The sequence below is a fragment of the Hordeum vulgare genome, chromosome 7H, assembly GCF_904849725.1.
Source record: "Hordeum vulgare subsp. vulgare chromosome 7H, MorexV3_pseudomolecules_assembly, whole genome shotgun sequence".
Classification (NCBI taxonomy): domain Eukaryota; kingdom Viridiplantae; phylum Streptophyta; class Magnoliopsida; order Poales; family Poaceae; genus Hordeum; species Hordeum vulgare.
The window spans coordinates 41,236,605-41,248,439 of NC_058524.1; the positions used below are offsets into that span (position 1 = coordinate 41,236,605).

The following is an 11,835-nucleotide window of genomic DNA, read 5'->3' on the forward strand; positions in this document are numbered from 1 at the left end:
ATTTTAATCATATTTAGTATGAACTAAAAACACTATCATGGTAATAATGGACTGCGGTAAGTGCAGCCCATTTAAACCCCATCTGGGTTATTATGTTTTTTTGGTGCAAAACATGGGTCACCAGGTATAGCTATCACAAAAAGACAACAAGCCTGACTTGGCTGGGTTGCTTGTTCCTTCGGCTTAGGATGAAGACGCGTGTTCGAACCTCTGAGTTCTGCGTAAATATTTGTTTCCTCTTTATACTGTTTTCAGACGGATGGGTTCTGATGATCTTTTTAAGAAAAAAAATTAACGAGCTCTTTTATAATAAATACAAATTTTAGGGTGTTTTTCGTAAAAGCCTAGGTCACACGTCCATCACCTACTTTCTAGTCACTAACAGTGTGTCCTATGCCACGTTGGTGAGCCTCGTCAGCATGTTGAGCGTATAAAATATGATTAGCATCATAAATGCAAACCCAAGCCAAGTTATATCGTCGATCTATACGTAAGTTTTAGCACTGATTTTCCTTGTTAAGTTTAAGCACTTGCGCTATAACTGACTCTTTTTTTCAGGCGTTCGATGAATAGTCTAGAAATTTCGTAAAACCGAAAAAATCGGTTGGAAAAAGCCTAGAAGGTTCTCAAAACCGGGATCCCTGCAACGATAATGGACCGGCCCAGATCGCGTCGCTCCCTTGCGAAGCCGTGATTTCTTCACGCAAAGTGCAGCAAATAGCGTCTTCGCCCACGAATAGTGGACCCTTTTTCTAAAGAAGAAGCCGAGTTGAACAGGGCACAATTGTGCTGTAGTTGGACGCGCGGGAACAGAGCACTAGGGCGAGAGCTGCACGGCCGGCCGCCGCCCACCGCGTAGCTCCCGTCATCTCCCGGCCGGCGATACACGGCGCCTGCGGTCATTTCGATTGGGCGCTAGAATCCGGCTCCAACTCGTGAATGGCTTCGTTGCACCGCCACACCACGCAATGCCCATATGCATATGCGTTGCTGCCGCCGAACAGGAGCCGACTGGGCGCTAGAATCCGGCTCCAACTCGTGAACATCCTTTATAAGCATCGCCTCTCTCTCTCGATCTCTCCTGCTCCTGCACGTACGTCTCCAGTCTCCATCTTCTGCTCCCGGACGCCGGAGCCAGAACCTACGATCTCGCGCTGATCGAGATGGCGAAGCGCAAGTCGATGAGCTCCAAGATGGCGTCGCGGAAGAAGCCGGCGCCGAAGCTGGAGACCACCTTCTGCTGCCCCTTCTGCAACCACCCCGGCGGCGTGTCGTGCACCATCGACCTCAAGCTCTACGTCGCCAGTGCCGTCTGCTACGTCTGCCAGGAGGCCTACCACACCACAGCGCACCACCTCACCGAGCCCGTCGACATCTACCACGACTGGATCGACGCCTGCGAGAAGGCCAACGAAGACGTCGACGACGTGGACGGCCACAAACGACAGCGGCGAGTCGGCAGCGACGACGACGACGACAGCGATGCCTGATCGATGATCAAGTTGGCTTTAGACAAGATAGATCGATCAACACGCCCTGATGTAATCTAGCGTAATTGGATGTTTGATTTATCTTTGTCTACCGAGTTTCTGCAGCTTGGCTGAAATTGTATTGATTGGAGCATGTAGTCCTCTACCTCTGTTGTTGCACGCAGTGTGTAGCTCATGAGTTCTGATCATCAGTCAATCTTGCATAAGACCTTGTACTGAATCTGTCACTGGTTTAGTTGTTGCAGTGCTACCTTTTTTTCGACCGAGAAGAGTACCTACTTGCGCAATCGAAAGTAAAAAAAGAGTGCTGTGTTGTCTTTAGAAAAAACAGTTCGCACCATTCAAGAACAAAGACGCTCTGCAAGTACAGAACCACAAGGCTGAAGCAGATAGGTTCCTCTTGTCAGGAGAATGAATCAATTTCAGCTAGCAGAATCACAAGAGCTGCTGGGGTTTTCCTAAACCTATATCTCAATGCAAATTGTAGTTCTGAATTCTCATGCCATTGTGTCCGAGGCGGCAATGCTTCTGAAGATTGGGGAAATTCTTGAGAAGGTCAATATGCATTATGTCAGTAAGGAAGTTATGCATTATGTCAGTAAGCAATGCTTCTGAAGAGGTGGACTGTCGGGCGACGTCAGGAGTACAGCAGCTCGGGCCTTGGCTGAATTAAAACAGACGACAGTAAGGAAGTTATGCATTATGTCACAGGTAGTGCAACAGTTTGAGAAGGTCAATACCTAAAATATCACTGTTCTGTAGAATTAACGAAGAAGACAGCTTATGTACAAAACCTGAAAAACAACAATATACTGTAGGATACAACTTATATACAGCCAGAATTTGGTTCACAGGTTAATCAAAACATTTGCAATATGCTAAATCAAATAGAAATCAGTATCTTCTTTTCAAGGGTGAAAACACATTATGTCACAGGTACTGCACAAAGTACCAAATGGGAAAACTGAATTATATTGTTTCCACTCAACACCTTCTACTTAGAGCATCCCTAACCGATACCTTATAATCTAGACGAGTGATGGGGTTATAGTCCCAGGATAGGGTCATAGGCCTGCCCTATATGTCCTACCCAAGGACTACCCTTCATAGAGGACGAGGCCCTTGGACAGTTCCACTGAACTAAGGACTTCTCCATCATCCAGTCGGTGACGAGCACCCGGAGCATATTTAACGTACCGACTGGATTCCACTATGTACATCGTAACCTCCCAGGAGGACAACGGTCATATGTTTTCATACACCATTATTAACATTTAAGGCTTACGTTACCTGTAATGTAGGCATTTATTCGCCACTATTCCACCCCTGTCCACCGGGCCATTATGAAGGGCAGCGCACTCTATATAAGCCGCCCTTCCCCACTGGTGCGGGGGTTGGGTTTTTACTGTAATCCTATATTTCACTCGATACTAAGCTCCCAAGAGCACTGAGACGTAGGGCTTTTACCTCCACCGTAGAGGGGCCTGAACTCATACATCCTCGCCGTAGCTAAGGCTCTGCCCATCCTTTCGTACCCTACGCTTCTACTGTCAGACTTATACCCACGACAGTTGGCGCCCACCGTGGGGCAGGCGTCTAAGCGACTTCCGGCGAGTTTGCAATTTCATCTTTTCATCATGTCGTCCGGCGGAGATATGTGCATGGGTCACGAGATCCTCTTTGGCGCACTCTCCTTCATCGTCGACGATTCGGCATGGCTTCGGGATGCGCCCCTCGACGTCGAGGCGCTCCCCAGTCGCGGGGCTATGCACTTCCGTACCGGTTCCCGCGGCATCCTTCTTCTCCAACCATCGGCCCCGGTGTCGATCCTCGCCCCCGTCACGCGTCGCAAAAAGCGATCCCGTCGCCCCAGGCTCCAGTGTTGGGTGCGACACGCACAGGCGCGACAGAGCGCGTCCTCTCAAGTGGCGGTGCTCGAATCGGTTGTGGTCGCGCCACCATCCCAGTGCTTGGACTCAGTTCCGACTGAACTACCTTCCGAGTACCTGGGTCGCGGGCCTGCAGCCGAAGTTCTCATGGCCAACTCCCATGAAAGTCCCCTCCGGACTGGTCGGAACGAGCATGAGGTCGGAGAATCATCCGGCGCTCGTCGTCAACACCGTCGTTCCGTCAGTCGACGCACTCGCTAGAGCGACGTCGAGGTGTTCCGCACACCCGTCCTCAACCTGGCTGCGACTGCCAGGATAGCCGATTCTCTCCAGCCGACTGATTCGGAGGCTGGCAGAGGGATCGAGCAGATCCGTGCCCTATTGCATACGGCGCAGCAGCAAAATTCGGCGGTCTCCCAGTCGCACAACAGGATCCACAACAGTTCTGTTCACGTGAACACGCATCGGTCGGTTTTCAGCCCCGACTCTCATCAGCGACGCAGAGGGGGCAGCCATTCCAGGAATCCTGAAGATCGTCGCCGTTCACGCACCCCTCCGCGGGGTGGGTCCTACGGACCTCGGCATCACGATGATCGTCGTTCAGTCGGCGACGCGCATGATCCAAGGCCCGACGCAAGAGGGTACATCGCCCAAAAGAAGGTCGACAGGAGTCGAGCCCACAATGATGGTCACGATAGAGACCGTCTGAGTGGAAGGAAGACCGTCGTCTCGGGCCCCGAGTGCTTCAGTCGGGCCATCCGTTCAGCTGACATCCCTCCCAACTTCCGATTGGCGACAGGAATCAGCAAGTTCATGGGAGAGTCCAAGCCAGAAACGTGGTTGGACGACTACAGAGTGGCGGTTCAGATCGGTGGCGGAGATGACCAGGTCGCCATGAAACATCTCCCCGTGATGCTCGACGGCTCGGCGCGAGCTTGGCTGAACCAGTTGGCTCCGTCAAGCATCTACAGCTGGGCAGATCTGTCCCGAGTCTTCATCAGGACCTTCGAGGGCACGTGCAAATGCCCTGCTGGTCTCGTGGAGCTCCAGCACTGCGTCCAAAAGCAGAACGAGCCCTTGCGTGATTTCATCCAGCGCTGGACGACCTCTACCACACGGTGGAGAACGTCACGGAGCATCAAGCAGTCTGCGCCTTCAAGGCAGGCGTGCGGTACAGGGATCTGTACCTGAAATTCGGTCGGACATGCGACATCTCCATGAGCAAGATGATGGAGATAGCCGCACGCTATGCAAATGGCGAAGAGGAGGACCGCATACGTAGCGGCAAGCATAAGTCAGTCGCCGATGGAGATGGGAATAGCAGTCGGAAGCAGAAGCAGAAGGCTCAATCCACTCCGCAGGCAGAGGCAGCAGCCGTTACAAATGCCAAGTTCAAAGGCAAGGGGAAGGCTCAGTACACCCCCAAGAAGAGGCAGTCAGGAAATTCCATCCTGGATCAGCCGTGTCCAATCCACACGAAGATGGACGAGGAAGGCAACGCCATATTCCCGAAGCATACTACTCGGCAGTGTCGTCTCCTGATCCAAGGATTCGGTGAAGGGCAACCGAGTGAAAAGGACATAGAGTAGGATGATGAGGACAAGGAGGATCCGTTCCCCCAAGTCCATGCAACGTTGATGATTTTTGCTGATGTGGAAAGCAAAAGTCGACTGAAGCTGGTGAACAGGGAGGTGAACATGGCAACCCCAGCCACCCCCACGTTCCTCAAATGGTCACAGACTGCGATCACCTTTGATCAGTCGGACCATCCAGCACACGTGCCCACCCCAGGGAGGCAAGCTCTGGTCGTCGACCCGGTGGTGGAAGGAGTCCGACTGCGCAAGGTCCTCATGGATGGTGGCAGCGGTTTGAACATCATGTACGCCGACACTCTCAAGGGAATGGGGGTTCCGATGTCCAAGCTTAGCGAGAGCAGTATGCAGTTCCACGGAGTCGTCCCAGGACGAAAGGCCAAGTCACTCGGCCAGATCGCGTTGGATGTCGTCTTCGGCTCTGACAAGAACTTCCGCAAGGAGAAGCTAACATTCTAGGTGGTGGATTTCCAGAGTGCATACCATGCGATTCTGGGCCGTCCGATGTATGCACGTTTCATGGCCCGTCCATGTTACGTGTATTTGAAGCTGAAGATGCCAGGCCCCAAAGGTGTGATCACGGTTACAGGCAATCGGCAGCGAGCCGAGGAGTGTTTGCAGTAGGGGTCGAGGATTGCCGATCAGCAGATGGCTATTCTCGAGCTGGACAAGTACAAGAAGACCGCCGACCCCGCTGATCTGATGCATTCAAAGAATCCAACTTCTGAGTCCGCGTTCCAGTCGGCAGGCGACACAAAGAAAGTCAGCATCCACCCGACAGACGACACCGCCGCCCCGATGAACATCTCCACCACCCTTGATCCAAAATAGGAAGCCGAGCTCATCCAATTCCTCCGTGAGAACTGGGACATTTTCGCATGGAAGCCCGCTGACATGCCAGGTGTACCCAGGGAGTTGGCTGAGCACCGACTGCATGTGGATCCTGCTGCTCGGCCCGTCCGAGAACGCCTGCGTCAGTCCGCCACGCACAAGAGGAAGGCAATCAGAGAGGAGGTGGCTAAACTTTTGGCAGCCAACTTCATTCGCGAGGTGCACCACTCCGAGTGGCTTGCTAATGTGGTCATGGTGCCCAAGAAGGACAAGTCTCTCCATATGTGCATCGATTTCAAGCATCTCAATAAGGTCTGCCCGAAAGATCACTTCCCACTCCCCCGCATCGATCAAATTGTCGATTCGACTGCGGGTTGCGAGCATTTATCCTTCCTTGATGCCTATTCGGGCTATCATCAGATCCGCCTGTATGGTCCGGATGAATTAAAAACAGCCTTCATCACCCCATTCGAGTGTTTCTGCTACATCACTATGCCATTCAGTTTGAAGAATGCAGGAGCAACTTTTATGCGCATGATCCAAAAATGCCTCCTTGACCAGATCGGTCGAAATGTGGAGGCATATATGGACGATATCGTAGTCAAGTCACGCAAAGGTTCCGACCTGCTGACTGACTTGGCAGAAACATTCGCCAACCTACGTAGGTACGATATCAAGCTCAACCCGGCCAAGTGTTCATTCGGTGTTCCCAGCGGAAAGTTACTCGGTTTCTTTGTTTCCGAACGAGGGATCGATGTCAACCCTGAAAAGATCGGGACCATCGTCCGAATGGAACGGCCGGTAAGAATACATGATGTTCAATGGCTCACAGGTTGCCTAGCGGCTCTGAGCAGGTTTATCGCTCGACTCGGCGAGAAGGCGCTACCTCTGTACCGACTCATGAAGAAATCAGATACCTTTGAGTGGACAGACGAAGCCCAAATTGCATTCGACGACCTCAAAGCCCTACTTCCCACCCAGCCGGTTCTTACTGCCCCACTCAGTAAATAACCCCTTCTTCTGTATATCGCGGCTACAAATCAAGTCGTCAACACCGTTCTGACAGTCGAACGCGAAGAAGAAGGCAAAGCGTATAAGGTTAAGCGGCCAGTATATTATGTCTCTGAAGTCCTGACTCCTTCCAAGCAGAGGTATGCCCATTATCAGAAGCTTATTTATGGGATCTACATGACTGCAAAGAAGGTGGCTCATTACTTCCAAGACCACTCGGTGTCTGTCATATCTGATGCTCCGTTGTCGGAAATTCTCCACAATCGGGATGCATCGGGCCAAGTGGCAAAGTGAGCAATGGAGATGCTATACTGCGACATCAAGTTCGAAGGCAAGAAAGCTATAAAGTCTCAAGCTCTGGCTGACTTCATAGCAGAATGGGTAGAACAACAGCAACCGACTCACATCTACTCGGCTCATTGGACTATGTTCTTCAATGGGTCCAAGATGTTGAATGGCTCCGGCGCTGGCGTAGTGATCATATCCCCAAAGGGTGATAAACTCAAGTATGTGTTGCAGATACATTTCGATTCCTCCAACAACGAAGCAGAGTACGAAGCTCTCCTTTACGGGTTCCGCATGGCCATTACACTCGGCGTCCGTCGCCTGATGATCTATGGCGACTCAGATCAGGTGGTTAATCAAGTAATGAAGGAGTGGGATGTAAGGATCCCCACCATGACTGCATACTACAACGCAGTAAGGAAGCTCGAGAAGAAGTTTGAAGGTCTAGAACTTCACCATGTTCCCCGACTAAAAAACAAAGCAGCAGATGAATTGGCAAAACTTGGATCCGCTCGGAGACCAGTCCCGAGTGATGTCTTCCTCGAGCACCTACATCTCCCCTCGGTGAAGGAAGATCCCTTTACAGAGGAGCCAGTACAACCAAAGAGCTCGACAGATCCGACTAAAGTCGAGGTCCCCGCTGTGGTTGATTTGATCATGGAGATTCTTGCTGTCATCCCCGAGTGGACTGTGCCGTTCATTGCGTACATCATGAGGCAAGAGTTACCAGAAGACAAAGTCCAAGCTAGGCAGATCGTCCGTAGGTCGAAGTCCTTCACCGTCATTGATGGCCAGTTGTACAGGGAAAGTGTTTCGGGCGTCCTTTAGCGATGTATCTCCCCTGAGGAGGGACAGTTAATCTTGGAAGAAATTCACTCGGGAACCTGCGGTCATCATGCCTCCTCAAGGGCAATCGTCGCCAAAGCATTCAGAGCTGGTTTCTTCTGGTTGCAGGCGAATGAAATGGCGAAAGATATGGTCGACCGTTGCGAAGGCTGCCAGTTCTATTCCAACAAGTCCCACAAGCCAACATCTGCGCTGAAGACAATTCCTCTTGTTTGGCCATTCGCCGTGTGGGGATTAGATACAGTCGGACCATTCAGAACAGGCCAAGGAGGATTCACTCATCTGCTCGTAGCAGTCGACAAATTTACCAAGTGGATCGAAGCCAAGCCCATCAAGAAGCTCGACGCCCTTACGGCCATCAAGTTTATTAGAGACATCATCGCCAGATTTGGGGTTCCGCACAGCATAATCACCGACAATGGCACGAACTTTGACTCGGACAGATTCAAAGGTTTTTGCAAAGGCCAAGGTATTCGAGTGGATTTTGCATCCGTGGCGCACCCGCAAACAAACGGGCAAGCAGAGTGGGCGAATGGACTTATTCTTCAAGGGTTGAAGCCTCGACTCCTGCGAGAAGTTGGACATGCCTCCGGCGCATGGGTCACCGAGCTGCCTTCGGTGCTGTGGGGCCTCCGCACAACTCCGAATAGATCTACAGGGCGATCCCCGTTCTTCCTCGTTTATGGAGCAGAGGCAGTCCTTCCGAGCGATTTGCTTCACAACTCTCCACGAGTCGAACTCTTCTCTGATGCCGAAGCAGAGCAAGCCAGGCAAGACGGAGTGGATCTTCTAGAAGAAGAGCGCGAGATGGCACTGACTCGCTTAACAATTTATCAACAAGATCTGCGGCGATTTCACGCGCGGCACGTCAGAAGTCGCACATTCCAAGCAGGCGACCTGGTGCTCCGAGTGGATCAGCAGAGAAACCACACAAGTTGGCTCCCGCCTGGGAAGGACCCTTCATCGTCTCTAAGGTGCTGAACAACGGAGCATATCGACTCTACAACCTCGACAGGGAAATGGACGAGCCGCGAGCAGGGAATGGAGATCTCCTGAAGCGCTTCTACACATAACCGCCGACGGGGGCAATGTAAAGAGCAAGTATCATTGAAGTAATACAAAGCAGATTGATTTCTTGCCGGTTCAAAATTCTTCCGCGTTTGCAGACTCCGGCCTAAAAAACTCGCTCCGAGTGCGCACTAAAAGTCGCACTCGGGGACTTAGCTACGACCCAGAATCGCCTAAGTACAAACTCACTCCGAGTGCGCACTAAAAGTCGCACTCGGGGACTTAGCTGTGACCCAGAATCGCCTAAGTACAAACTCGCTCCGAGTGTGCACTAAAAGTCGCACTCGGGGACTTAGCTGCGACCCAGAATCGCCTAAGTACAAACTCGCTCCGAGTGCGCACTAAAAGTCGCACTCGGGGACTTAGCTGCGACCCAGAATCGCCTAAGTACAAAGTCGCTCCGAGTGCGCACTAAAAGTCGCACTCGAGGACTTAGCTGCGACCTAGTATCACCTAAGTACAAACTCGCTCCGAGTGTGCACTAAAAGTCGCACTCGGGGACTTAGTTGCGACCCAGAATCGCCTAAGTACAAACTCGCTCCGAGTACGCACTAAAAGTCGCACTCGGGGACTTAGCTGCGACCCGGAATCGCCTAAGTACAAACTCGCTCCGAGTGTGCACTAAAAGTCGCACTCGGGGACTTAGCTGCGACCCAGAATCGCCTAAGTACAAACTCGCTCCGAGTGTGCACTAAAAGTCGCACTCGGGGACTTAGCTGCGACCCAGAGTCGCCTAAGTACAAACTCGCTCCGAGTGCGCGCTAAAAGACATGCTCGGAGACTTAGCTGCGATCCAGAGTCGCCTATGTAAAAAAGCTTCCTCCAAGTGTATACTCGAGATCCACTTGGAGGCTTAGCAGACCCTCATTGAGGCTCATGTGGATGTGAAGACAACTGACAACTACATGAGTAACAACTCACTCCGAGTGCGCACGAAAAGTCACACTCGGGGACTTAGCTACGACTCAGAGTCGCCTAAGTAAAAAGCTCCCTCCAAGTGTGTACTCGAGATACACTCGAAGGCTTAGCAGACCCTCATTGAGGCTCATGTGGATGTGAAGACAACTGACAACTACATGAGTAACAACTCACTTCGAGTGTGCATGAAAAGTCACACTCGGGGACTTAGCTGCGACTCAGAGTCGCCTAAGTAAAAAGCTTCCTCATGTTTGCCATTGGCTTCACCAAGAAACGCCAAACAAAAACCACGAGCCAAAATCGTGTCAAAAAAAAACTTGGCGAAAGAAGAGCAAAATATTCGATTCGAATTCAAAGTTGGATCTACGATCAGTCGGCTCGGTGTGAATCAAGCTTATCCACACCGAACCACAAATGTGACGGCCAACAACAGTGGCCAAAGTTCGATACAGATACCACTCGGCATACCGAGGTAAATGTGCGTTCACCATCAAGTTTTTTTCAAGCGTCACCGGGACTGGAAGGCTCCACAAAGGTGTCAAGGTCGATTCCGTCTGCAATGCGAGTAGCTGTGTCCAGGAAGGTCTCCATGAAATCTTTGAATCGAAGCTTCTTGGTGTTGGCAACCTGCAACGTCTTCAGCTTTTCTTCGCGAGCTTCCTTGCAGTGCACTCGGACCAGAGATAGCGCCACATCCGCACCACAACAAGCAGCAGACTTCTTCCATGCCTGCACTCTGCTCGGGACGTCCTTCAGCCGAGTCATCAACCCATCTATTTCTTGCCGAGAATCGTCTTCAGGCCACAGCTCCTTGTCGATCCGTCCGATGACTTCTCTCAGGTGGCCAATGAAAGGTCCCACCCTGCTAAGGCGAATATGCGCTCGGAGAAAGTCCCGGTTGGCTTCGTCGCCGAGTGGAATGTTTGGAACAACCGACCGTTCAATATCGGTTGCTTCAGCCTCAACGTCCCGACAGAAGTCTGCAAACAAAAGACAAGTAGAAAGTAAGCGCACAGTGGACTCCATAGTCAAGAAGCGCTCGGCAAAAACTTACCACCAAGCAGGGCAACCATCTTCCTTGCCCAGTCGCTGACGTACTTCTCCTGCGCCATGCATCGAGTGTTCATCAACTTCAGCTGGCCCATCCATTCGGATCTTTGAATCTTCAATTTTTCAACTTCGGCTAGCAATGCCTTGTTGGTCTCCCGAGACTCCTCCAAAGACTTCTCTCGGTCAGCAAGAGCCCCCTTCACACCAGCCAGGTCATTCACAGCCGCCTCCAAGTCCGCAGCAAGCTGAATCTTCTCAGCCTTCAGAGCATTGTACGGACACCCCATTTCGCAAGTCTTCTGCCAAGTAAGCACAAAGGGAAGATCAGACACATTCAACAAGGAAAACAATCAAAGCTCAAAGTTCTTCAGACCCCTGCCGATGCAAGCAATCGACAGCGGTCTCGGGGACTACACCTAGTGGGTTCACTAAGAGTGACCCCACTGGCATGAAACTCGAACAGGTCGGCCCTATTGAGCTACATGACAAACAGACAAATCTATGAGACTACTATTACCCGACCTGAGTAACACTACTCTCGGGGACTACACCCAGTGGGTGTGTGGGTTCATTAAGAGTGACCCCACTAGCATGAACCTCGAACAGGTCGGCCCTATTGAGCTACATGACAAACAGACAAATCTATGAGACTACTATTACCCGACCTGAGTAACACTACTCTCGGGGACTACACCCAGTGGGTGCACTCGGAGTGCTCCCACTGGTACCATTCGGGCAGATCAGCTCTGATCTGTTCAGGTCACAGAAAATACATATAAAGACAACTGTCGGTGCAAGCACTCGACAGAAGTCTTGGGGACTACACCCACTGGGTTCACTCGGAGTGAACCCACT

The 11,835-nt window shown here is 51.6% G+C and overlaps 1 protein-coding gene across 1 annotated transcript; it reads left to right on the plus strand.

Annotated features, from left to right (window-relative positions):
- The first annotated feature begins 1,163 nt into the window (after nucleotides 1-1,163).
- Nucleotides 1,164-1,490, plus strand: LOC123408185 (transcription elongation factor 1 homolog). The gene has a single exon (XM_045101352.1). It carries the CDS (start codon nucleotides 1,164-1,166, stop codon nucleotides 1,488-1,490), a length of 327 nt encoding a protein of 108 aa, XP_044957287.1.
- The last annotated feature ends 10,345 nt before the right edge of the window (nucleotides 1,491-11,835 follow it).